The sequence below is a fragment of the Alligator mississippiensis genome, chromosome 1, assembly GCF_030867095.1.
Source record: "Alligator mississippiensis isolate rAllMis1 chromosome 1, rAllMis1, whole genome shotgun sequence".
Classification (NCBI taxonomy): domain Eukaryota; kingdom Metazoa; phylum Chordata; order Crocodylia; family Alligatoridae; genus Alligator; species Alligator mississippiensis.
In genome coordinates this window covers 456,276,424-456,304,034 of record NC_081824.1, presented here as the reverse complement: position 1 = coordinate 456,304,034, position 27,611 = coordinate 456,276,424, and the positions used below count along the sequence as shown (strand labels likewise).

Sequence of the window (27,611 nt, the reverse complement as noted above, 5' to 3'; positions counted from 1 at the left end):
GCTTGTCTCCCTAGCTGCTGCCACTTACTGGAAAAGATTTCTTTTCTTCTTTCACGCTCTCCTTCACAAAGGTGTGTACTATATATGAAGGCAAGTTACGTGTGAGAAAAATATTACTTGTGTCCCCAAACTCTGAGATATAGCTTCAAGCAGAGGCAGGAATACTACTGGATTAACTGCTGCAAAATCAGATTTATTCACAGCAGCAAGTCTCTACCCCTGGAGGAACCTGAAAACAGAAATCTGAATATATTATTTCTTATTATTTCTTCTAATACTTCCAAAAAAATTAATGTGCATTTAAAATGCCATCCCTAAGAAGTTTTCAATGAGGAGGCCCAATAAAATGTTTATATGAAACATATAAAATTGTAAAGATTGTTTAGTTGAAGACTCTTCAGTGAATTTAACACTTGCAAGACCATACACAATAACCAGAATCAGGCACACAATATGGAACCACAAATCTTCCCTCTATAGGTCAGCTAACAGATACCATATTATGTGCACTATGCTCTCCCACTACTAATATTTACCCTCTCTAAAGTGGAATAGCAGTTTTATACATGTTTGTACAGCAGCTAAAGCATGTGCCTCACACTTTGCAAAAATCACTTATGTAAAATATATTGTTGGGTTGAGTTTGCAGTAGATTAGACTGTGGCTTTTCAGAGTAGTTAGGCTAGTTTATTTAACTGCTAAACTGTTCCACTCCTCGCCTCCCCCCCCCTTTTAAGAGATAACATTTCAGATACCAGTGTGGTAGACAGATAGGAAAGGGAAGGGACTGCCACGAGCTTTCTTGGTTCCCAATTCACTAGAATGTTTTGGTAAATCTGCTTCTGCATTCAGGAACTGATATTTTTAAGTTACATAAGCCTCTCTGAGCAGGCTCTGATAAGGCGGTGATAGAATTTGCGACTACCCAAGCCTTTTAAAATACCAACAATTACACCATTACGCAAGTAAAAGATAAAGTGTCTTTAATTTGATTAAGTCATTTTACCAGATGAAAGGGCAGATTTTACTAGACAAATGTTCCAGGTAAAACTCTCATTCTTTCATATTTATTATTGTTTATCCTTTTTTAAAAAATTATTATTACAGACTGCTGGAGACATGGTAATCATTCCACAAATTTGTATTCTTTTTACTGTAAAATTTATAACAAACAGTACTGAATCTAATGTATCAGTTACTCTAATAGATCCAGTGTACCTGAAATAATAATTCAGTGTGGACTGAGGGCTCTCTCTACAAGAGGAAGTTGGTTCACATTTACTAGATGGAAAGGGAGATTTTACTAGACATTACGGTTTGGACAGATGTTCAGTTTCTCCAGGGAAATCCCCTGCTCTGTTAGGAGAAAAACACGAGCGTACAGAAGTTCATAATTTTTTTCCCCAGTGTAAAAGAGGCCACACTGGGAGAAAAATAACTTGGGAACAACCTGAGTGAAGTGGCTCCCCAGAGAATCTCTCAGGAGACCAAACTTCTGTACAGGTAGCCAGTGTGCTTTTCTGCTTCTCCCTCCTCCTCTCACAGAGGGAGGAAGAACATGCATCAGTCTCAGCCAAACAGAGTTGAACGTACCCCCTAAGCACTTTGGGCTGGAAAAAAAGTGTTCTGCTCCTGGCTTGTACTTTGTCTGAACCACACTGCAGCACTTGGGTGCCAGGAAGCATGCAAACATACTCCCTGCCCACTGGGGTGAGGAAAGCTGACAAACTGTGCATGGCACAGATCCTGGCAATACCTTCCCTGACACTCCCTGCCTACATTTCACTTAAAAAGCCTGCAAAGCTCTGAGCTGCATGCTCTAGGGTCCCTTGCCTGCCCAGCAGGCTCTTTGCTTCTTTGTTAAAACTTCTGTACAGGTCAGTTTTTGTCTAAGGACAACAAACCTGGGAGAGTTGTCCTGGATGATTTGAATGCATGTATGCAGCCTAAGGTAGGGCATAGAACCTGAAGCATAATAGCTAGTCTATACTAGCTTCATACAAGGACGCCATTTGTGTGGAGCGGATGTCTTTAAGACTACTCTGACAAAACAGTTATTACTGTTCAATTTCCCACCCCAATTTATTGGGCATGAACTTCGCTATGTAGACAAGCCCCAAAAAGTATGGGATGAGAGAGACAACCATGTTACAGTATGTAAAGACCAATGTTGACCCTGATTTGAAATCCACAATCTACTGTAAAAGAAAAAATTTAAAAATAAAAAAAAGATGAATATCACATTACAGTAGCAAGTCACCATGTTGTGATAGAAAATAATTCTCTCTTTAGGAGTTCATTTTTGATCTGTATCATTTTTTTTGTTGCTGCTGTATGTTAGGCACTGGTAGTTCAAGGCTTGCCCATGACAGGGGCTCTGCTTTCCTCATAGTGAGCTCAATCTTTGTAGCGGTCATGTTTACATAACTCCTCTTCACATCAATTACCTGAAACAGAAGAGAAATATTTCACTTGACAAGACCAGAGACATTTAACAAGCAGTACAAACTTGACACATTATGGCAGTTCTCTGAATATTAAAAGGTTTATATATGCCAATTCAAAACAGAATATAGACTGCTCCATCCAAAACTACCGTGTTTATCCATAGCAAAAATGAGTTTGAATTTGAGATGAACCCCCAATAATTAGATTCTCCATATGGAACATTTATAAAAGTATTGAAAAAAATTGTCCATGTATAGAATATAATTATCAGAGGGTCATTTTAAAGTCATTTTCCCCCACCGCTGGCTGCAGCAGGAAAAGCAGCAATATGGGGGGGAGGGGGGGGGTGCGTATCTGGGGAAGAGGCAAGTAGTCTCTTTGTCCTCCCCACAGTCTGGGAGGAGTCAGAGCCAGGTTACAACAGTAACCTGCCTCCCTACCTTGTAGTCTAATCCAGGATGAGGGGCTGTCACTCTCCCCAACCCACATTAAAAACGGAGGAAAAAACTTGTCTTGGATTTGAGTAAATACAGCATGTAGCATTTTTTAAATCTAAATTGTAAGAAAGAAAATTTCAAAATTCACAACTTACAAAAACCTCAATCACCCAATTACTGCAAAATCAGAGCTGCTCAGGAATAGAGGTTCAAGGCCGAGATCCCCTCTGGTTCAAAACCTTGGATCCCCTCTGGATTTTGGAGAAAGTTGGGCTGCTATCAGCCCCTTCTCTACTTTCAATTCAAGAAGACTGAGATTTGCATACACATGCAGATGCATATATATTAAGCTAAGCACATGCAAGTGCATGGAATTGTATTTCAAAATCTGGCCTTCAACATTTTCTGCAATATTGATTATGATTAAGCTTAGAAGTCACACAAGACTTAGGCACTTGATAAGCCCAAGATGTAATGATAATATGAACAAAAAGAACATTTTTACTTTCATAATAAAAGCAGCTTGTCTACTTTAATGAAAAACTGAATTATTATACTTACTCCCCATAATTTCACACTGTGATGAAATTCTTTATCCCCTTCAAATGTAATGTGTATATTTAACTAAATGGGAAAAAAGAAGAGATTGACATTTTGCAGCTACCACACAATAGCCCACAATGGTCTAAAATAAAGCATTTAATAATTAGGACCCTGACTCTACATAAGTGAAGTCAACAGAATTTCACTCAACCACATGGGTCACAACCCTAAACCATCCAGATTGCAGGACCAAATCCAAGAGTGGTGGTGTGCGCTTCTGTGAAGGTCACCGAATGTCTCGATGAAGTAATTCCTATTAGGCAATACAATTTGCTAGGGAGTGTGTATTTCAGGAAGAGCATACTAGAGCTTTTTTGTAAAATTTGTGCAGGATTCAGCATCTGTGAAACTGCTTACCATAAAGAGAGTGACATTCTTTAAATTAGGGGGTTATTTTATTTAAAGGCACAAACAATGCAAGACTCTTTAAAAGTCATGATATATAACACTTTTACATTTAAAACTGAACAGAATGTTACAGACGCTTTGGAGGACAGGAACAAGATTCAGAATACCCTTAAACTGGAAAAGAGGTCTGAAATTAATTGAATGAAATCCAGTAAGGGTAAGCACAAAGTACTGCATATGGGATAGATCAATCAAATGCATAAAACAGACTAGGGAACAGATAGCTGCAGTACCGCAGAAAAGGACCTGGGGGTTGTACTAGGGCAGGCTAATAGTAAAAACTTGGTTGTATCCATAGGAGTCCTGCCTAGAAGTCAAGCTACTAATTCTTCTGCTCTATGCAGCAGTGGCGAGGCCTCACCCTGAGTATTGTGTCCAATTTTGAACTTGGATGGTTTAGTCTGGAGAATAAGAGTCTTCAAATACCTGAAGGTTATAAAGAGGTTGGCAAAAGACCATCAGGGGACAAAACAAGTAACAATCTTAAATAGCAGGAAGGGAAATCTATTAGGAAGACCTTTCTAATTACGAGGGTGGTTTAGCACTGGAACAGATTTACAGGGGTCGTGGAATCTTCTAATTTCTTATTTTTAAGAGCAGATTAGACAAATACTTGTGCAGACTGGTTTAAACAGGGATGATCCTGCTTTGAGCAGGGAGCTCATGAACTCCTGAAGGCCCTTCCAGCCCTATTTTTCTATGGTGAGATTACAGAAAGGCCTCAAAAAGCTTAAGTTACCTGCTGCTAAGATGCAGTACAAGTGTTTTATTTATCTTTTAGGTAATTACACATAGGTAGAATAAAAGTGTAAAGAAGAATTACCCTATATGGGAGAAAAAAATTGCTCACAGCATTTTTTTATTTCTGTTTTACTAAGAAAGGCAAAAGATACAGCCAGAAAGCTTCTCTTCCACTACATTTTATAAATAAGTAAGCTTAGAAAAAAATTAAATGAAATATACTCACCACTGTGCTATTTGCTTCAACATAGCTAAGTTCAGGAATTGAATTTTTAGCATATATTGAAATGGTAACTTCACCTCCAGTCTGATGCCAATCATGCCTACAAGGAACTACTTTCTTTCCCTAAAAACAGATGTTAAAAAAAAAATATATATATATCTATTATATATTTTTTAAAGAATACAGTTCCAAAAACTACCACAAAATACTATAACCAATACAGGGCTCAATTCTGCTTGAAACTAAATGCACAATGAAGACATCTTACTGATGGTGAGAAGATCAAAGTTTTATTTAGGTTCTTATCTTCTTTCATGGTTATTGAAAAGAATCTGGAATGGAGAACAGCCATGTTTATGAACTAGAGTAAGCTATAAATGGGGCATTAGAGTGCTACTTTCACAAAAGAAAGTCAAAACATAAATGGGTAGAGGGATTATAACAGTTAGTAGCAAGTAAAAGGGCACCTGAAACAGGCCAATGGTACCTCAGGAAGTCTTCATAATAATACAAAAGAGAGGTCAGACACTGCACTACAAGTGCCCTCTTGTAGGAAAAGTACAGAGAACAAAGAAGGAAAAGCAGGCGTTAAAAACACAGGTGCCCAGGGTGGAGGAGATTAAATCAACCCACTGGTCTGAGATGAAAAGCAGCAGAAGCTGCTACTGAACAGAAAATGGGGGCCCTAAGCCTGGCATTTTATTAACTTGTTTGGAGAAGCAACTGAAAATAGACTCTCAAAAAAGTTACCATGGCATAACTGAATGTAAGAGACAGTGGTATGGGAAGTGAACCTGGTTTGCATTTGGGCCCTAACATTTTGAATAGAGCAGTGGCGCTCAACCCCTGTGGTCCAGATTTGACCTGTGGAGCTCCACAACAGTCCAGAAGTTTGGCAGCAGGGGAGCAGTGACAGCGTTAATTGTCACTCCTGTGCTGCCAGATTTCCAGACCTGTGGGGAGCCCCATGGGCCAGATAATGTAGCCCTGCGTGAAGAAGCACAGCAGTGCACGGCTAGATCAGGCCAGACTGACTAACCCCAAGCACCTACCCTACACAGACCAACCCCATGCCACTCACCTGGCCTACAGGGCCAGAAGGACAGGCTTTTTCTCTATTCTGGTGGAGCCTGTCACCCACACTCACTGGCTAAAAGTATGCATTTAGTTGCTGAAATAGCAGAGATTTATTTTTTGAAAATTGTATTTCTTTTAAAGAAGGATTTAGCTTTTTGTTCTTTCTTGTAAGGAGAAAACCTGAGAAACGGAGTTACAAACAAGCTGAAGAACTAGCACAGGTTCCTTGTTTCAGGAGTCAGAGATTTGGTGAGAAGGGGGGGATGGTGAGAAGTGACCTCAGCTGCAACTTCTCTCTCGTAACCTTCTTTTTCTTTAAATGTTTTTACTACAATGTTTACTGGCTGGAATTTATTAGACAAGTCAGGAACTGAGATGTCAACAATGGAAGTGAGACATGTCCAAAGACAGGATGTGATCAGCTAAAATTTTTAAACTGCAAGTGCTTGTTTTCTTGCTCTGCATCAGTAAAACACTCACCTTTAGGTTAACTTTTTAGAAAGCCTCTAAATAGGAACTGAAATACAGTAAGTGAAAATACAAGCACATATTAGCTTTTTAAAATCTTGCTCCCAGCTCTGCTATAGAACAGATCTATAAGTGAATCAATAATCCATGCAAATAATCCACTAAATTTCAGTGCAAGAAAGTGGATATACTTGAATGGAAACTGGTCTAAATAAGAAAATGATCTGCCAGCCCAACACCTAGAACTTTTACTCTGTCATACAACTCACCGACTAAGGAAGAGACTTTGAAGTAAGAGCACTTAGTCTTATGCACTTAGATGAATTACATTCCTAATTTCAAAATTCCACAGACCTCTTCCATTGAAAAGGATTACAAAATCTGCTTTTCAAGATTGTCTTTTTTGAAGTACATATAAAACACTTAAGTGTCAGACTTTTAATTCTATCATCTAAAAATGTATACTGTATTTACTAATACAATCCCCCCCCACCACCCCCAGGAGGTGGGGGGGGGGGAAGCCCCTCATTTTATATTTGCATATGAGGAAACCTCATTAAATACACTGTCCATCATTAAACTGCTGCCAAAACCAGCATGTGCTCAGTTGTTCTCCATGACTACGAGGTTGATTTAAATGCAGCCAACACTGAGCATGACTATAAAACGTGGCCCATATTAGGCAGACATGCCAATGCAAACCTGTCACAAGGGTAAGTTAGTGCAGTCCATCTAAATAAAATACACAGTAGTGCCAAATGCAGTCATGGTGAGTCACTACACTGAATACATTTCGACTTCCTGTTCACTCCCCCAGCCAAGTTACACCCTTTTCCCATTTCCAGTTACTTGTTTCTTCACCAGTCTTAAGTGTCTGGGAAACATACTTGGGGCCCCATTTGAGTTCACCCAAAATTCCTCGCCCCCCCTCTCAGCACATGATTAGTGTGGCCTTGCCCTCCATGAGGTGGAGTTGGACAAGGTTGCTCTGCACCTCACCTGCATATACATTTTTGGAGGATCCCAGGACTCATGACAAGAAAGCCTGGTTTCAGTCATGAGTCAGGGCCTAATAAGCACACAGTGTGTGTGTGAGAGAGAGAGAGAGTAGCAGCATAACAGGAGCATACACACAATGAGCAGTGTTGAGCTGTGGGGTCACCATGACTTGAAACACTGTTGACTCTACTGGGGCCCAGTTCAATGAGGTATATGGTAAATCATGAGCTTTTTGGCTTTAGGCCAATATCATGCCTATTTAGCACTATATAGAAGTAGCTACAAAAGTTCTGCTTAGGAGTGTGTTTATGGAGTACCTGTGCCAAAACTTGCAGCAGTTTCAAGATCAGCTCATCCAGAAGTGATGTCTTTTGCTAAGGCTATGGGTACCTGTAGTAAATTGCCTATATGTGAATTATTACAGTTATGTTTATTTTAAGGTCAGATTTGCCCCTCACTTCCATGTGCACAGGGTGAATAGGGTCTGACAGTAAAGAGGGGAAGAAGGGGCTGTTGGGGGAAGAAGCTGGGGAGGACAGAGAGTAAGAGGACTACTTGACCCCAGATTTATTTTCCCTGCTGTAGCAGTAAGAGGGGGACAAATCAGACAAAGCTCCAATAATTAGATTCTATACCTGGAAAATTATAACAAAATTTATAAAATTTTCAGATATAGAATCTAATTACTGGGGGAACATCTTATATTCACAGTCGAATTACTTTCAAGTAAATATGACAATCCCCATCCTCCATTTGCAAGGGCCTTTTGTGTGCATGTACGCAAGAAAAAAAGGTCCATCAGTATATTCAAAGATTACTTCAAGCTCCATTTTGGTATTAAACAGAGTGCTCATAAAACTCTTGAAAGCATCAATCAAGATTCCATTATTTTGGAAGTATAGAAATGTGTTTTTGCTCAACTAAATCTCAAATTTAGTCAAAGCAGTTCTTTTTTAATACCCAGATAGTTCAAGACAGACAACTGCCTGGGGCAAAGCTAGTGCTACTTACAGCATCTTTTTTAGTCCATACATGTGTTCCTGTTGTGCATCCTTCTTGAGACAAAAATGTATTAAAATCAGAAGTTTTTCGCTTACAGCAGCTCCAGTACTTCATCCTGTCAGTTTAAAGAGAAAAAACCCCCCAAACCAAGTATTTATAATCTTACTACTATAAACAATTTTACAAACAAAGTCATTCTTTCTGATACCTCAATAAACTTGAAAAGCTACTTTACTATCTGCTACAGAATGCAACTAGGAAGAGCAGCTGCCTATGATTTAAGGAAAAACTTTATTAATCACATAATACTTACCCTTCATGAAATATAGGTACACCAGAATGGTATATACATATCTCTTCTGTGCTCTGTGGTCCTTCAAATCTCTGATGAAATATAATATATTTTTTAAAAGATTACTTTTTTCAAATACTAAGCTTTAACAAGCATTTAATTAGCAAAGCAGATTAAGTTCATTTAATATCCCTGGTATACTGGCTATGTAATCAACTATTTCTGAAGTAAACCAAGAATGGTCATTTTACAAGAGGCAGAAAAAGCTCAACTAAAGATTTTCATGCAATGTTCACCTGAAATTCATGCTTAAAAGCCATTCTTCAAATAGTCTATCAACATGATCTGGAGGCTATCAATATTACTGTACATAATGGCTGATCTGGCCCTTCTTACAAAGCAATCTAGAACTCTTCAATTTTGTATTTAAATAACTATAGGTGAATGAATAACTACAAACAACTTGAAAGCTGCAAGTTTAAGATGGTCACACATACATGGGTCAATGCCTTAGATGCACGATAGCAAAAATTTACTGGTAACTTTGGAGGTTCTTAACTCACCTAACAAGGCTACAATAATTTAGTGAAATGTGCTGCTACCTTTGCTTTCACCAGAGCATCAGAAGCAAAGAACAAAAGCTGTTGACACTCAAATACACTATTTATTTCTACTCAAACATTCCCCTCTGTTCAATACAAGGTTATCAGAGAAAGAGTGAGCCAGTTTGGTTGATAACCAATGAAGAAAAAAGTTTTGTAATCAATTACAATCCTAACATGTATTTGATTACTTGCTTAGTGGTTCTTTCAGTAAGAAAGAGACTGGTGCATGTTTCATAGATTCAACAGATCTTCATTAGTGGCCAAAAGTAATGCAAAGTGCTTATAAATAGTCTGAGAAATAGTTGGAGGCCCTCCAACTATGAACTATTATTCATACTTTAGTCCAACAGTTGGAGTTGTTAAAGCTGTTCAAACTGTGAGTCCCAACATGTATTTATGAACAGCTTCTACAGTGCTCCTGATCACACCAAGAAGCACGTCCTGCCCACCTGTTCCTGCTGTGCAGGTCGCAAACCTGGAAATGAGATGGCAAAGCCATGCTGAAGTCACCTGCTGCTGCTGCTATTGTGATCTGTTTCTGGTGTGCTTGAGAGTAGCAGGGTAGTTTCACTGCCTTATTCCAGGTTGGGACATAAGTGGGAGCAGGGCATGCTTCTTAATGGCACTCTCAGGAACCCTGCATAAACAGTAGAGACATGCCCTAAAATTGTTAGTTTTGGACTCAACAGCGGCCCTTGATCTTGAGTTTACTGTACTGACAAAGCAGAGCATCTTACATTTTCTGGCCTTAAAACCATGTCGCAAGGTGCCTATTTATTTATGAACTTTGTGCCATCTTGGAATTGCTTAGGAGGTTTTTTTTTTAAAAATGAAACTTCAAAATCCTGAACAGTTCATTTATTCAGAATTCAGTTCATGTACTTAGAGTAAGTAAAACTAACCTTTGAGCAGCCTCCATTTTTACATGCAGTCCCAATCTTGATTTCATCACTGTCCTCTTCTGTGAAAATGTGATATAAATAAAAACAGAGCTACAGTAAATTTCTCAGGTGCTGAGTTCTCTTGAATTCAAGTAAAAATAAAGGCTAGTATCTGACAGACCCTTCCAAAAAGAACTAGGAAGTGAAAAAAGTAGCTCCCATTTTTGGTGTGCTATACAGAAATCCATAAAAAAAATGCATACAAAACTGCTTTCTCCATGTGCTGTAGACAGGAGAGAAGATCAGGAAATGACTTTCAGCAAAAGAACACTTTGTGCTAGGAGGTGGTATCAGACACTGGAACCAATCTGAAACGCATTTCTTTCTTGGTATTTATCTTTTTCCTTTACCAATATGGAATACTGCTTGCCGCCATCCTGCTTTTCTCCTCTCCAAAACTGATGGTCTTCCATAAACAGAGACTGCTTTTTTATTTATGTTTACAACTTATCTAGAAACTTAACAAAAATAACTATTACAAAAATATAGTATCTAGCACATTTAGGTACATCCATTACTAACATTTTAAGGTAAAGCTATGATATAGTACATTTTGATTATTTAATATAGTCTTCCCTTTTTAATGTCTCCTTTCATATCTTGCACTCACTTTAATTGAATCTCATTACTGGTTTAACTGGACATATTGATTACAGACACTGACTGCTAACCAAGCTGGCTGTCACATGGGCCAAAGTTATTCCTGTGGTCACTCAGAAACAGGCTTTGGGGTCCTTTGCTTCACTACACTTCTGCAGCCTGGCCTAGGAACTTCTGCAGCTTGGCCCTTGAAATTAGCCAAAACTTACCATACATTCATGTTTCATGTCTAAGTTCAGAATCTGGGGTATGGGATTCCGCGTTTAGTTTTGTAACCTTTGAGCTAGAGACAATCCATCACTTAAGTAAATGTATTCTGGCATCCCATTGAGCTTTGTTAGGGTGTTTTACCTTTTTTTTTTTCGTCAGTCTCTGATGACAGTTTCAGTTTATCTAGCGCCTGTTTCAGGGAAGCTGATACTTTCAGCTGTAAGTTTGTCATTGGTTCATCTGGGCTGGAAAAAAAAATTAAATGCATTCATATTGTCTTGGTTAAAAATAAATGATGGAAGATAGATCAAATTACACTAAGCCTTGTACAGTGTAGAAGAGTATTCTCCTCAGATTTCAGTTTACAGCATATCAGTTTAAAATCAGAGAATTTAATATAGGGATTCTCAACTAGGATGTCACAATACAGGTGTCACTGTGGCAATAGCCAGGTAAAACTACCTTATGGGCAGGGTTGCAGCATGTGTATACTCCTCCTGCATTAGGATTCTCCAATTAGCCTAAAATAAGCAGGAAAGCTGGCTTGGGCTGCAACTTTCCCTGGCCCAGCATCTCCACTCCTCATTCTCAGAAACAGAAGTGCATGGGACAGTTCCACCTGTGCAGGGTGGTCCGGGGCTGCAGCACGAACAGCCTCTCCTGCCTACTTTACACCGATCAGACAATGGTAATGCAGGAAAACCAAACATGCCACAGCTCTCTCCCTGGTTTGACTGTGCAGCACATCGCAGAGAAACACTGACATAGGGATGTAAAAGTTTAAACATTTAAATGACAATTATATCTATATCTGTAATATGTTACCAGTTAACATTTAGCACAGGGTATGGTCTGGAAGGGAAGGAAAGTGGTTTTGCCTCAGGAACAAGAAGGCAGCAGGAGAGGCAGCAGAGAGGAAGGGAGGCAAGGAGGTAGGAGCGAGGAGGATAGGAGAGGTAGGGGTGTGGGGGGACAGGACTAGTCCCATAGCCTATAAGTTAAAGAGGAAAACAGAGGAAAACCTAATGACTCTGCTTGAAGTAATTAATTAATATTTTAATCAATTAATGCTCTAACCAAGTAATGTTTAGGTAATTAATGCTGATGCTGTATCATTTAATTAATATTGAATTAATTGATGTTTTAATTAATCAACTCTGTCAAGCAATTAGCTGCTTATTCACAGGTGCCCCCTCCCTCCCAGCAAGGGGGCTGGGAACACCTCTGCATGCCTCTGGTTTATGTGGGCTGTGTTGTCTTGCAAGGCTTGCCAGGGCCTCCTCCCTACCCTGTCAAAGCCCCCAGGGAGTGGCTCCCAGCAGAAGCAGCAATGTCTAAACTGCTTGGCTAGCAGTTACATGGATAATTTTGTTTAACAATATTTACATCCTTACACCAAGGTAAGTTGAACACAACAGTGGTTCTCAATCAGGGATGCTGCCACTTTCCAAACAAGTTTCAGAGTCAGGGCACCCCTCCAAAGAAGTGGAGAACAACTGATATAACAGGACCACAACCAATTGCACAATTGTATATAATCCACCTTTATGGTAGATAAAAACCAACCCACAGGTATATTAGACAAAAAGTAGGGATAAAATTGGTCTGAGGAACACTAGGCTTTCACACCTGGGTATCAATGGGAAAGTCATGTGAAGTTATGTATTTCATGTCTTCCGTTTATGCTATATGCCAACCGTCATCTCATTAGAAATCAAAAGAAATGCCACCTACAGGCAGGTTATTGCTCAAGTGATTACAATGGTGTTTTTTTCCTTTAAAAGACAGTGCAGCCACCCCTGTCAGTCATGGTAATGGATTGCCTGATGTAACATGCAGTTCCTCTAGAAAAGTATAACTTCCTAATGCAGACCTTAACATTGCCTGTGGGTTGTGTCGGGGCCACTGAAGAACTCAAGACTACAGTAGTTAACTACATTCCTGTTGAGGGTACACTAAATGGGAAAGGTAACAGCAGTACTCAGAGCCACAGGGGCTCAAGAGTTTGCCAGGCTGAATAAACAGGACAAAACCTATACAACCCTAAATGATAAGGGGACCTCTCCTTGTACCATTTATCATTGCAGCAATTATCTCATGTAATATAAACCAGCACTTCATCCTCATCATTCATGACGCCTTCAACCCAGAGGCGCACAATCTCCTTGAAAGTGTCTTTTCTTGCCTTACATGAATTGAGAAATAGGAAGTCAAGGAGACAACAATCACTCTTTCAAAAGTCTCCTCATCCCTCTTCCTGCAATTTTCCCCTCTTCTCTTCGCCCTCTACATCAGGGGTCAGCAACGTTTTTGGGCAGAGTGCCAAAAGCACCTGTAACCTTGACTTGTAAGATGGTAGTGTGCCAGGGGTGGATGGTAGGGGAGTTGTGAGGGGCCCAATCCTTACTGTGGCAGTACAACTTCAGCCCCTTCCCCACTGTCTGCCCCAAGGTGCATGCGCCAAGCAAAATTCCTTTGCATGTCATGCTCTGGCACCTGTGCCAGGGGTTGCCTACTACTGCTCTACATCTTATCTCTGGGTAAAATTATCTGCAAATACAAATTCAACTACCACCTCTGTGTAACCACTCACAGACCTAACTCTAGTTCAGTGGTCTGCAGTCTAAGGACTGCAGGCTGGATCTGGCCCATAGAGCCACTGGATCCAGCCTGTGGAATGAGGGTTTCAGCATCAGGGGGCTTTGCCTGCAGCACTCCAGCTGTGCAAGAGAGGAGGCAGCAACAACAGCTGGGCTCTAGCACAAGCCCGGGGCCACGCCATTTGGGGAGGAATTCTGCTGCAGAAGGGTTGTGGCACCAGTGACAAGTAATGGGGTATGATGTTGTGTGCTTCCAGGGGGACATTGATGAAAAAAAAAAAAAAAAAAAAAATCTATGCAGCATTGGTCAGGCTGCAGCTGGAGTATTGATTCCAGTTTTGGGCACCACACTTCAGGAGGGATGTGGATGGCCTGGAAAGGCTTCAGAGGAGGGCTACTCATATTGTTAAAGGCGTCCAGAAAAAACTCTTATGTGGACTGACGGGAAGACCTGAACCTCTTCAGCCTCTGCAAGAGGCAGCTGAGAGGTGATCAGCAAGAAATAGGGGATACAATGTTTACCAGGGCGCCCGTCAGGGTAGATAAAAATAATGGCCACAAACTGAAAGAGAGCAAATTCAGACTGGACATCAGGAAAAAAAAAATGTTTACAGTGAGGGTTGCCAAAATATGGAATATGCTTCCAAGGGAGGTGGTGCTGTCCTCTTCCTTGGAGGTATTTAAAAGGAGATTGGACAGACACTTGGCTGGGGTCATCTGACCCCAGCACTCTTTTCTGCCATGGGCAGGGGCTCGGACTCGATGATCTAATAGGTCCTTTCTGACCCTAACATCTATGAAAACATGAAATAAAATTACTTGCCTTCACTTTTATGGTCATTATAACATCCTCACCCTATCCACCAACTTCTCTCATTCACTATGCAAATGTTAACCCTCCACCCCCACAACAGTTCCACAATACCAGCTCTACTGCCACCTGTTAAAATGTCAAGCAAGCTACTCTGTGCTTTCTCCATATGATGCTCCTCACTTAACTGAAGCTTTATGTAAACCCCTGCAAAAATATTTCATTAGTCTCCTTGAATCTCTCTCACCTATGAAAAACGTATGCCAAAATTAGGCGAAGACCACTGCTCAAGTTGCAAAACATTTTCTCATTGTTTCCTTTTACCCATCTGTATGTAGCTGATGTCTCTTGCTCATAGCTGAATGGTAAACTATTCTCTGACTCTTAGTTATCTTTATACATACTGAATGTCCTAAAGTTATTCTAAAAAAACTCTCCAAACTGGCTTCCATACCTTATGGTTCACTGAACCTGCTTTTAGTAAAGTCTCCTAGTCAACATGCTCTCTGGGGCAATGTTCTGTGATTGGATACCATCTAGAACAGGGGCTCCTGGTCCTTGACTAGGGCTCCTAGAAGCCCTAAAAAAACAAAAGTAATGAAATAAAGAGCATGAAATGATTGCCTCATCTAAAGGCAATGTATATAATATCAGAAAAGAATAGGAGAAAACCAAGTATGAAAATGCCATACATGATCTCACAAGAATTTTGGAATCTATGGTTCACAGGAGAAGGAGCCAAAAGTTTAAGGGCGATTTAGATTAGGGTCTTATCACATGATGTGGTAAAGCAGCTTTATTTCTTGTGGCAAAATATTAGTTCCAAATTATAATGGCCTAAGATGTTCAATTTGCAATTAAGTTTAAGATATCTAGAAGTACAAATGTGAGACGGGCAAAAAGAAATTGTATATAGTTTTGTATAGCTATGTCAGTATGGCTTTGCTAGCAGTGCTACACTATTGTTACAAGATTCTACACCAGCACTTGCCTGTATAATGACAGTGTTGAAGCATTCTGTGTGAACCAAATTTCTGCAGAAGAGTTATTAACTGAGCTTCTTTACCATTCATATTTGAGGTCAGTTCAGATAGAAGTTACAGACAACTGCAATACTGTTGCCAGAAATTCTATCAAGACATCTTGTGCAAGTTAGTTTTAAAATAACCTGGATATTTCTACAGCATCTGCAATATAGACGAAACCTAAAAATGTATCTAAAGATTTTATACTTTTGCAATACCCAAGTAACTTTTACACAAATTGATAGCAGCAAAAAAATCAGCACAAGTTGTAATACCCCGTGTCTCCTTCAAATGAAAACAAACCTGGTACAAATGCTTTTTTTTCCATATACTGTACCTTGGCCGCTTAATTGTTTCCACTGGCTTTGGTGCCTGAATTATGTGCTCCTGAAATTTAGGTTTCAGTTCAGCTAATTCCTTTCGTTCAGAGGTAGTTTTGACTTCAGGTTTAACAGGTTCAGGGGGTTTCTCACTATTATGGAAACCCTTTGTACACCCCTGTCATTGAAGAAAAAAAACAAACAAACCCCAGAACATGTTTTAATATGGAAATAAATACAACTTTTCATGCACAGTCCAAAAATAAGCTATGAATCAACACATTTTGACCCTCATCCTCTACCTTACCTCACTTTCTAGAATAGTGTGTGTTGTGCCACTTTTGTTTTAGACCAAGGCCTGGAAGGGGATCCTTATCACTACCCTTCATTATGGTATTTTCTTACCTACTACACATCCCCAATAAAAAATACATCTTGTTTTTTTAAAGGCAGAAGGTAGAAAAGCAAGATTTTTCCAGTCAGGGCCAACTGTGTGACAAAAAGTCCTTCTGGAAAGAGTGCCCATGCCCAGGAAGTATGGCATACCAGGAAATGGCCTGAGTAAAGCAGCAAAAATTTTCTGGTGTGGCAGGAAAGCAACAAAGCCAGACCCCTGATTGTTGCAAGGGCAGTTGTAAAACTTACTTATTTACTGTCTATTATGTTATTCAACACTTTTATTCTAGTGAAGATAAATAACATCAGGTCCCCCACTTAAGACACTTGATTTGGGGCTAGGAAGGTAGAAAGTGTGTATGATATGCAAGAAAAATATGGTAATTCAAGCCATATTTTGACAGCATTAAGCAAAAACTTTTGAAGCCTGGAAATTGAGACTTCACATCTGAATAGTCCACAAGACAAGCTTGCCCTTGAAAGATCTGATTACAAAAAGGGTATTTTTTGGGGGGTGGGGTTAGTGTTTTTCCATTTAAAACTTGCTTAGGTGGTACTATGCATGTCTTCACATCTATTTCTGATAGATAAAAACATGTTTCCTTACACACCTGCAATGATTATTTTAAAAGTCAGAAGCCAGTACATACCACAATACTCAAGAAATCAGAAAAATCTGTTGTTCTTCTTTTACAGCATGACCAACCCTGTAAAATTTTGAATAAAAATAATGAAATAGACATGAACATCTCATCCAGTAGAAGCAGAAGGTTAATGATAATCCTTGGAAGCATGTCCTTAAGTTCAAAATATTCTCCCTTCGTTTAGCAATTGTTAATATCTCTATGTTATAGGACTCCTATAGCCATCATTGCTTAGAAACAGTTTACCAACTGAAAGTGCAGACTAAGGAGGACAGTCAAAAAATATCATTATTTTGGTCACCCATTATCTCAGAGGTTGGTCTCATCTGCTGCTACAATGGACAATGACCCCATTTTTCAGAGTGAAGATAGAAATGTCTTCCTGACTACTGATTGTAACTGCTCTGTTTAAATCAAATTCGTTCTCTCTAGTTCAAGGTCATCTTTGCTTTGGACAGTTATCCATCCAAGTTATAAAAACTCATAATCAATTTCTAATGCTATACTAGCAGTTTAGCTACTGATGAATCAGTTCTTCTCACAACATGTAATAAGTCTGAGAATTCACAGAATTTTTAATGTGTTATTAAAGATAAGTTTGACTAACATAATTAAATTACACTAAAAAGGTAAGAGAAGGGATACCTGCTTTATTTGTACTACTCCAGAAGGGGGTCCATAGATCCTCTAATTCAGTGGGGGCCAAGCTTTTTTGGCAGGCATGGCAAAAAATTAGTCCTGAGCCCTTCCTGAGTGCCACTTCAATCCCATTCCCCTACCTGATTTCCTGCTCTGCTTTCTGCCCCATCTCCTTCATGATCTGCTGTGAGCCAGACACAGAAGCTGCCTGTACCACTTATGGCTCTCATGTTGTAGACTGGCCAACCATTCTCTAACTGTTCACCCTTTCACATGCATTAAATCTGAATGAATCGGACATTGTTTGAATGACTTAAAACAGGTATTAGAAGTAAGAGAGCCTTAGAGTTGTGTGTAGGCACAAACTCGGGACCCCATTAAGACATCCACTGCACTTAATCACCGGGGCTTGGGGACATACAAAGCAGAAGCTAGTGGATGGGGCTCGATTTTCAGCAGCAGCTGCAGGCCCTTACACTTCTTTTGAATTTTTGGATAAAAGCCATTCCCAGGATTTCTGGCCAAATCTCACAGTTAGGACATGTTATACACTTTTAATTATTAAAAGACTTGAAAAATATTCACGTTTCTACAGCAAACCACTAACAAAGGCCTGAAAGAGCCTTCAATTATCTATATCCTTTCACATTTACCTTTAAAGCATCGTGAAAGACTGGTACACCTGGATGATACGTACATGAATCTGGAAGAGAAGAACACTGTTAGAAAATGCAAATACAAAAAACTGCAACTACTTTACTAATCACCATTGCACTTAAAGCTTCAAACTCCCCCTGAGCAACACAAGGGACCGTGTGGGTCAGAGTCTGCAAGAGCAGGGAACTGGACATCATAGCATATATTCCCTTCATAAGTGTACTGAACTCCATTCTAAAAGTAGTTAGATTTTATGCCTCCACTATTCCCATGGGAAGGTTAAGAGACTGCTATCTAATGGTTAGAAACCCTCTTCTAATTTCCTGCCCAAATTTATTCATGGATAAGAATTAGCCATTTGTTATTATGCCAACATTCTCCATTACCTTAAAGAGCACTTCCTTCCCTGTTTACCATCATGTTTTTATAGGGAGCAACTATTTCCCCTCAGCCTCTGTCTCGATAACTGACAGACAGACAGACAGTTGTTTAGGATCAAGAACTGCTAAGGCTTATGAATATAAATAGAATATCTCAGACAAACTATACAAAATGAAAAACACCCTCTTTCCTTGTCCCCAGAAAAGATTTAAGAATAAATAAAATCCATGAAGACAGGATGGTCCAGGTGAGAGGCAACAATTAAATCAACCTTAAAAACTAATGGTGATAGACAAGAAAAGCAAGTGGTTATGAAATAAAGCACCTGCCTTTAATATTCTGTGCAGTTAATTCCTACTAAGCAAGAAAAAGTAGAGGCAGCATACAGCCCTTAGTGGGGAAAAAATATATCCCTCACGGATTTTCCCTTTCTTGTTTGTCTAATGTCCAAGCCCAGAAATATTCCCCCCCCCCCCCCAAAAAAAAAAAAATATAGGGCTGGAAGAGACCCCAAGAGGTCATCTGATCCCACACCTTGCTAAAGATAGGATCATCTCAGTCTCAACCATCTCATTCAAGTGACTGTCCAACCTGCTCCTCAAAACTGCAAAGGATGGAGAGTCCACAATCTCTTTAGATCAGTAGTTTTCAACCGGTGGTCTGTGGACCCCTGGGGGTCCACCAACTATGTCTAAGGGGTCTGCAAAAGTGGATTATGATCAATCAAAAGAATGTGAACACCCACACTTGTAATTCAAAGAGATTCATGTCTGCATTAGAAATGTTTAGGGGTCTGCAACTGAAAGAAGGCTGAAAGCCACTGCTCTAGATAAATCATTTCATTGTTGACCCACCAGCAGAGTGAGCGAGTTAGTTCTCTCCAGCCTTAATTTCTCTTGGTGCAATTTACAACTTACTACTCATCCTATCCCTGTGACCACAGAAAAGTCTGTCATCCTCTTGATAACCACCCTTCATATGTTTTGAAGATTTATCAAAATTTCCCTTCAGTTTTCTCTACACCAAATAGTCTCAACTTTTCAAAGTTTTTCATAAAGTATGTTTCCCAGACCTCTAATCACTGTTGTTGCTCTGCACTAGACTCTTTAATTAGTCCACATCTTTTCCCAAAGAGTGGCGTACAGAACTGGACACAGTACTCCAAGAGAGGCCTCACCAGTGCCAAAGACTTTCGGGCACTGGTGAGGCCTCTCTTGGAGTACTGTGTCCAGTTCCTTCCTTTCCAGTCACTTCCTTTGATTGTAAATACAATCTTGATAATACAATTCAGTATGCTATTGGCTTTTTTGTAGCAAGAATGCACTTGACTCACCTTCATCTTGTGATCCATTGCAACCCTCAGGTCCTTTTTAGCAGTACTGCAGCTTAACCAATTGTTCACTAATCTGTATTTGTACATGTTATTGTCCATCCTAAATGCATACCTTTTGACTTATACTTACTAAATTTCGTTTGATAATTTCAGATGATTTCTCCAATTTATCTAGGCTACTCTGAATCCAAATTCTACCTAATTTATTATATGTGGCTAATCTTGCCAGCATGTTTGCAGGACTGACCCCTTAGACTGTAAGCTCTTTGGCTACAAACTGATGTCACATTTCTCCAGGGATGAGCTCCCAGGAAAAAAATGCTATCATTCAGACATTCGTGTCCACTGTCCTAGGAAAAAATCTTTAAAAGATTCACAGGTTAAGTATTAACCATTTATCCCAGGACACTACAAAGTATGTCTGAATTGTCATACCAGGAATACATAATTGAATCAATAGCAGAAAATAGGGAAACTGCATTCAGTCATCCCTTAAACCCCTGATTAGAAAGGTGCTGTGCATGCTCCAATCCCGGGATTTTTCTATTCCAGGACAGACAGAGGCACAACTTGCCCTGGGACAAATACAACATCTGTTCCTAGCCTTTCGGGCACAGGCCTGTCTTCTAAAGCATTTGTGAAACATTAGCACATACATTTGCCCTATAAAAATCATGCTGTAATACAGGTGCACAATGCATGAAGTCTGAATGAAAACAGAGGTCATGACTCAACTCAAAGAATTTACTCTAAGACACCAACCCTATAATCAGGCCCTTGGGGATTACAGACCCATGAGCCTACACCAAACCCGCCCTTAACTTCAGGTACTTCATGGTAGTGAATCCTACACTGCAGGGGGAACATGACATCAGAAAAGAGGTGTGGGGAGAACTAAAGCAACAACATTAAGGTGGTGGCTGTTTTGCATTAGACAAGCTATGATACTCAAGTGTTAAGCCAAAAATAGGGGCTTCTATTTGCCTACAATATGTAAATAAATCATAATGAGTATGAAGGTAACACTGAGTCATGATGAAAACATTATTCTCGTGATCTACACAGTGATAATCCTTAAACCAGAAGGTTTAACAATGTTTGTTATTTCTAGTCCCTCTCATGCATATCTGATTGACAACCCAAAAGCCATTCCATTTTGTCCCATTACTTTTGCACTAAGCCCAAAAAAACTTGCATTTGATTATGGCATGTTTTCCAGAAAGGCACCCTGTCTTGATCTTGATCTGAATACCACAGAAGAGGGAGAATACAGAGACCATGGAGAATTCATTACTTCCACTGGTTCCTGCTCCAATGGATAATTCTGTTCAGTCTGAAATGGATACCCAAACTTCTCCGGCTTCAACCTTTAGCCATTGGCCCTTGTCAGGTCCTCAACTTGATAAAAAAAGTTCATTAGAATCCAAAACCTCAGGCACACGTTATCATCAGGTCACTCTTCTATTTCAATAAACTAAAAGAAAGTGAGCTCTTTAAGTCTGAACCAAACAAGAGCATTTGTCTCACCAATGCTATGCACTGAGATAAACTCACACCGCTATTCTTGTATCTTTGTTTATATGCTGAGGGATTACATTATCCCTTGCTTATGTACTCAAGTCAAAATGTTGTGGTCGTTAAAGGTAAGAGAGCACAGCAAATACAGAGGATTCAGTCATTAATAAGAGGCACATAAATTCCTTTTTCTTTACTGATTGGGGGAGGGGCGTGTGCGAGAGAGAGAGAGAGAGAGAGAAACTTAAGGTCCAGCATACATCGACATTGTTCTATGACAGAACGCCTGTACAGCAAGCAGCAACACGACTCTCTCATATCAGCAATACTGGGAATGATGGATGGCCATAAAATACTCCCATTCAAGTGGAAACACCCTGAAGAGGTGTGCTGGAAGATGCTGGGGCTTAAAAGCTAGTTCAACTCCGTTTGTCTGAAATGTGTAGGAAAAAAGGGTAACAAAAGAGGATTATACAGAACTCACAGAAGGAACAAAAGTTCAGACTTTTGCAGACAAAGGAAGCTATCTGCAAGTCAGAGAAACAGAAAGGCACAATTTTATAGCAAAGAGATCCTGTTTAACTGTGGGGCCAACCTAGATTAAATAAAACTGACTTGAAGCAGAGAGATATTCCATTATTCAGATAGCCATCAGCTACAAGAGAAGGACCCTAAACACTCTACAGCAGTGATTCTCAACTAGGGCTAGAATGTTATGCAACATCTGTACGTGACATTTCAGAGGCACATGATAGCCTCTGGGTTTAGCTGTAAACCCAATAAGCTCTGGAAACGGGGTGCCTACCCAAGGATAAACCTCTTGTGAAGGTTTATGAGACAGAAGGCCTAATCTCTAGAAGAGCCTTGGATAGACTAGGGCTCAGAATGGTTACTAGATTCTTGGAGGTGCACCGATATATGGGTTGCATAATGAATCAGCACTGATAAAAGGAAAATTAACATTATTGGCTACTGGCTTTTTTTCGCCGGTGTAGCCAATAATATTCATTGATAAATATAATATGCCTTCTGGCCTGGGCCCCCAGAAGCCACGCTGCAAACATGCAAGTGGCCAGGAATGGAACCAGGCAGTTTGGAGACCAACACCCTGCAGGTAAATCTGCAGAGGGGAAGGGGCTTGTGGGAGGGCAGATTGAGGCCCTCACAGTGACAGAGGGAATGGGGCAGGGGCTTGGAGCACTGCCCAGCCAGGGCAGTGAATGGGACCCTCCCACCGCCGGGTGGGCAGAGGGTGTGTGGCCGACTCAGGGCCCCTGGGGCAAAAGCAGCAAGGCAGAGACCCCCTTGCACACAGCAAGCAGCCTGCATCTGCCCTCACCCCACTTGGCTCAGCTCCAGTTAAGAGCACCCCTGGGCTTAACAACAGTAGCAGTGGTACTTGAACTAAAGCTCATTTGACGAGCTTTAACTCAAGCATCCCTGCCACCATTTTTAAGTGCCAGGACACTGATCCCCTGGACAAGACACCAGTGGCTCTGTCCTGCTCCCTGCCCCGGGTCCCATTCACTGACCTGGCTAGGCAGCGCCTCCAGCCCCACTCCCTCCCTCATCATGAGGGCCTCAATCTGCCCCCAGCATGCGCCTTCTCCCCCTCATGCTCCTTCCCCTCCACAGACTTACCTACAGGAAGCTGCTCTCCACCCTACCCGACTGCATTCCTGTAAGTCAGTTATTGGATCGGTATCGGCTGATATGGCCAGTTAATAATCAGCTATTGGTATCAGCCAAGAAAATCTCCATCAGTGCACACCTACTAGAAACCAGAGAGTTCTAGGGAAGCTTAAAGCACATGCTTTGGAGCCAGAGACGGCAGCGTAACACATTTCCAACAGAGGAAGCTCAACAAACCTAGAACATGGGGGAAGTCAGGAAAGAATTTCTTTTCTCAGTTTCAAAATCCTTTTCTAATCCTCAGCGCCATCAGCAAAAGCAAGGGACGACATATTCCTGGTGCTTATTGAGGCTATGTCACCATCTTCTGTCAGCTTCTGTCCATCTGACCCTCTTTCATATACATACAATCAGAAAAAATAGGGCTGGAATAGACCGTGAGAGCTTCTCTCTGTTCCCAACTCCCTCCTCAAAGCAGGAAGGAAGCTCTGAGGAGGGAGTTGGGAGTAGAGACAAGCTCTCTTCGTTAAGACATGTCAAACAAGCAAGCATCTAACCTCCTGTTAGACTGGCAAGGGTGGAGGTTCCACGACTTTTCTAGATAATCTATTCCGATGCTTAATCACTGTCATAGTAAGAAAATGGTCTTCCTAATATCCAGTTTAAGTTTCCCCTACTGCACTTTAAGATCGTTACTTCTTGCCCTGTCTCTAGAGAGACTTGTCAACCATCCTCTTTACAGCCACCCTTTAAATATCAAAAGACTGTTACAAAACACCCCCTTCTCTCCACTAAATCTCAGTTCTTCCAATTATTTCTCATAAATCACATTTCCCAGACTGCTAATTATTTTTGTTGCTCTCTACTGGATTCTTTTAAAATGTATCTCTTTGTTGCTTGAAGTGCAGTGCCCAAAACTGTACACAAGTTAAGTCTCACCAGTGCCAGAGTGGAAAAATCACTTCCGCTGACTTGCAAGTGACACCTTTGTTAATACAACCTAGTGAACTATTGTGTTTTTTAAACCATAAACAAGTACTATTAGTCACTTGTCATGCTTAAGGGTCACCATAGAAAGTAAGCCAACAAGAGACTTTTCAAAATAGCCCAGGGCAATACTGGTTACAACAATTTAGATTATACTTTTACAGCTTCTGATGTGTCATGGAACCTAAAGCAACAAACATGCTAAACAGTCCATGCATGTTACATATGTATTACATATACACACAATACCGTATCCAGAACATATGGAAAAAGTGCTGCATAGTTTTCAAAAAATTATTAACTTGATCTTCTGTAGTCCCATTAAAAAGGATTTAGTGATCTACAACAACAAGTTTACACATCGCCAGTGTGAAACATTATCTGGCAATACTGCTAACAATCTGTATGCAACATATATGTCTATGTATGGACTTTGGTGCTTGTTCAACTAACAAATTTACATCATTCAACATATTCCCCAATACTCCATATGCAAACTCTTGAGTAGTAGCAGCCCATTCTATTTCCCAATGCTCAACTAGAGGGCTCTGACCATGCCAGTGGGCATCTCCAGTGTTCACTGCAGTAGCCAATGATTTTTTTTTTTTTGTGGTTAAACTAAGCAAACGCCATCCAAGAGGCTTACCCTAAGTCAATGGGTGCTTTGAGATCCTTTCACACAATGTCAGCACTGTTAGGCATGCAATCACGTTTCACAGAATAAAACCAGAGATTTCAAATAGGAATCGATGGTGTTAAATACAGTCTGAGCTGTTGTGTTCTTTCTGAATCCTCTGCACCAGAATTGTTCCGTTTCCTCTAATCAAAAAATGAGCAAAAATTAAAGCGCTGGCAGTTTCCGCAGGGATACCGTGAATTTAAGGAGGCTGAGAACCACTGATCTAGGTCAGCAGTTCTCAACCTTTTTTTGTACCAGGACATTGATGGCCAGTCCTGGCCCAGAACCCCTCACTCCCAGCCTGCTGCTCCCAGGCCCCAGCTCCTCAGTATGTGGGGCAGGGGGTGGGTGTGTGGGGCACAGGGGGGGGCCCCCCCAACAAGCCCCTTGCAAGCTGAAAATCTGCCAGCCTGCATAGGAAAAAATACAGGGTTTCCCACATTTTTCTCCTTTAAAGGAAAACCCATTTTAAAAAGTTTGATCATGACCCTTTCATATATTCTTGCGACCCACGAGTTGAGAAACACTTATCTAGGCCTTCCATTCTACACCTGCGCTGGGGGCAGCTCCACCTCCTCCACGTGCTGCTGCCAGGATGCCAATACCTTGGTAAAGCACAGTGGTTCCCAACGTTTTCAGACCCGCACAGAGCCTCCTTGACCCTGTGGCACCCCACAAAGTGCCAGCTCTGAGTTTTCACTCTTTTGAGCCTACAGAAATAAATAAATAAGAAGCAGTCTTCCTGCCGCCAAGAACTCAAAGACACCAGACCTCAAATTTCTACTGGATATCGACCTTGCGAATCACCTCGCACTGCTAACAGGGTGTAGCACCCCTGAGAGGATCTCAAGGCACCCTGCCAGCGCTGCCCCAGTGCTGAGGACAGAGGGCTGGTAGGGGAGGCAGAGGGTTGGTTGGTGAATCCAAGGATGCTGAAGAACGGATCCACGCTGCAAAACTGAAGGGAAGGGAACACGAGAATCTCCTGCGGGGCCCAGGACACACCAGGAAATGTGGGGGAAGAAGGGGGGAAGGGCAGGAAATCTCCCCCCTTGGACAGCCCCCGCACCTAGCCGGAGACCACAGCCCACTCCGGGCATCCACTAGAAATAGGATCAGGAAGCGGGGGTAGGAGGGGAAGCAAGTCAGTTGCCCAGGCAACAAGACCCCCCCCCCGCCCCAAGCAGGACCAGGAGTTGGGGGGGCATGGCTGCCTGGACAACGAGCCCCCCACCCCTGGCAGTGTCCAGGCACAGAACGGTGGGGGAGTGGAGAAGAGTAGAGCGGTTGCCTGGGCAACGAACCCCCCCACCCGACAGTCCGGAGATAAAACATGGGGGGGGGGGCGGAGCGCGGCTGCCAGGGCAACGACCCCCCCCCACCTGGGACAGAACGTGTGGGGGGGAAGGAGTGCTGTTGCCCGGGCAACCAGATACCTACCCCCCCCGCCGGAAGCATCTCGGGACAGGACCAGGAGGGGAAGGGGGGAAGTGGAGCGCGGTTGCCCAGGCAACGAGACACCCTCGCCCCCCCCCTCACTTGGAATAGAACGGGGGGGAGGGGAAGAAGCGCGGTTGCTCCGGCAACGAGACCCCCTTCCCTTCCCGCACTTCGTAGCCCCCTCTCACCCTCCGTGTTGGTGCCGGGGTCGAAGCGCTGCCCGCAGCCGCGGTTGTAGCAGAGCAGGGCCATGGCGCAGCACGCGAGCCGGAGCCGGCGCCGGCAGCACGAAGGAAGGAAGACAGGAAGGAGAGGGGGGGGGGTAAGGAGGAGGTGCCGGGCCGGAAATAACCGAGCGGGGCCTTCCGGAACCTTCGCGAATCTTCGGGAGAACGAGGCGGGCGGGGGTGAAGGAAAGGGCAGTGCAAGGCGCAGGCGCAGTAGCGCCATCGAAGCACGGGAGGGAGGTGCTTGCGGCGAGGGAAGCGGAGATGCGCAGGCGCAGTCTGGGGAGGGGCGGGGCTGGGACAAGTAAGCGGTGCGCAGGCGCGGTGAGAATGGAACGGGGCAGGGCTGGCAGAGGGAGGCGGGGCGCATGCGCAGGAGGGAGCCTGCAGGAGGGCAGGGGTGGAGTCTCCTGGCAGTGCCCACAGCTGCTGGCTGGGAGGGAGACTACAGCAAAGAGCACCCCGTGGGTGTGCCCAGCCCGTCTTGCCCTTTGCCAGGCTTGTGTAGGGTGACCATCCCTTGCCCTTTTTTCCTGCATTGGGGAGTCAGTCTGCAGCACTGTTGCCAGTGGCCCCCATCTCCAACCGGGTCACATCCCAGGTCTGCTGTGGCAATGAGTTCCACCAGTGAAAAAAGTGCTTCCTTCAATCAGATGTAAACCTGCTCCCTAGGTCTTGCCTGAGACGGTTGATCGGAGAATTTACGGGGGTGGGGGGGACAGGCCTTCGAGCATCCGCTAGTCCCCATCATCCGTGGTTTTTACAGACCTCTCCCATGTGGTCGTATTATCTATCACCACCTGCGATGAAGCCTACAAAAGCTTGTCGTGCACATGTGGATGGATGAATGTGCACTTTGGTTAGTCTATAAGATATAAATTTGCCCTGCTGCCATCTGTTTTCCCAGATAAAGCATCTTCATCTGCTCAGTCTCCACCTGTGGAAGTCGTTTCTCGCCCCACAATCACCTTTCTTGCTTTTGTTTATATTTTTCCTGTTTTTCCAGTTCTACTTTATCCTTTCTTCTTTGGAGACAAGGCAACCAGGATGGCCTGCAGAGTTCAAGATGGACTTCTTTAATGCCACACAGATGTTTTCCATCAACGGTTTATATTTTAGGTGAGACTGCAGTCCAGAAACATCAGCTCCATTTTCAGGGCTTCTAATAGTATATGTAAAACTTACTAGCTTCTGTCATTTTCAAGGCTTCAGTATCACTATGACAGATGTTTCCCCTTCACCATTTCTCTGCAGTTAACTGCAGTATTGCA

General features: G+C 42.0%; 2 protein-coding genes across 2 annotated transcripts in view; one reads left to right on the top strand and one right to left on the bottom strand.

Moving 5' to 3' along the window:
- LOC106737083 (N-acetylated-alpha-linked acidic dipeptidase 2) overlaps window positions 1–21,156 on the top strand; it is an 88,284-nt gene extending 67,128 nt beyond the window's left edge. The window contains exon 20 of the mRNA XM_019496398.2: window positions 21,080–21,156. Coding sequence (XP_019351943.2) covers window positions 21,080–21,097 — 18 coding nt within the window. The 3' untranslated portion in view covers window positions 21,098–21,156. The remainder of the gene's footprint in view (window positions 1–21,079) is intronic.
- On the bottom strand, window positions 967–26,440 carry CHORDC1 (cysteine and histidine rich domain containing 1). Its single transcript, XM_006274590.4, has 11 exons — window positions 26,302–26,440; window positions 18,143–18,192; window positions 16,857–16,913; window positions 15,828–15,988; window positions 11,196–11,299; window positions 10,206–10,264; window positions 8,720–8,790; window positions 8,416–8,521; window positions 4,864–4,983; window positions 3,447–3,509; window positions 967–2,447 (listed from the first exon to the last, which is right to left on the bottom strand). The coding sequence occupies exons 1-11, from the start codon at window positions 26,363–26,365 to the stop codon at window positions 2,313–2,315; spliced, it is 990 nt and encodes a 329-aa protein (XP_006274652.2). The 5' UTR covers window positions 26,366–26,440; the 3' UTR covers window positions 967–2,312.
- Window positions 26,441–27,611: the final 1,171 nt, after the last annotated feature.

Bases quoted from the DNA above. Each gene is read 5' to 3' on its own strand.
- CHORDC1 (XM_006274590.4), bottom strand. From the start codon at position 26,365: ATGGCCCTGCTCTGCTACAACCGCGGCTGCGGGCAGCGCTTCGACCCC. The intron at 8,791-10,205 runs GTTAGTTTTACT...ATATTTCATCAG, and splicing joins AAAATGGAGGCTGCTCAAAG to AGATTTGAAGGACCACAGAG. The intron at 8,522-8,719 runs GTAAGTATTATG...TTAAACTGACAG, and splicing joins GTACCTATATTTCATGAAGG to GATGAAGTACTGGAGCTGCT.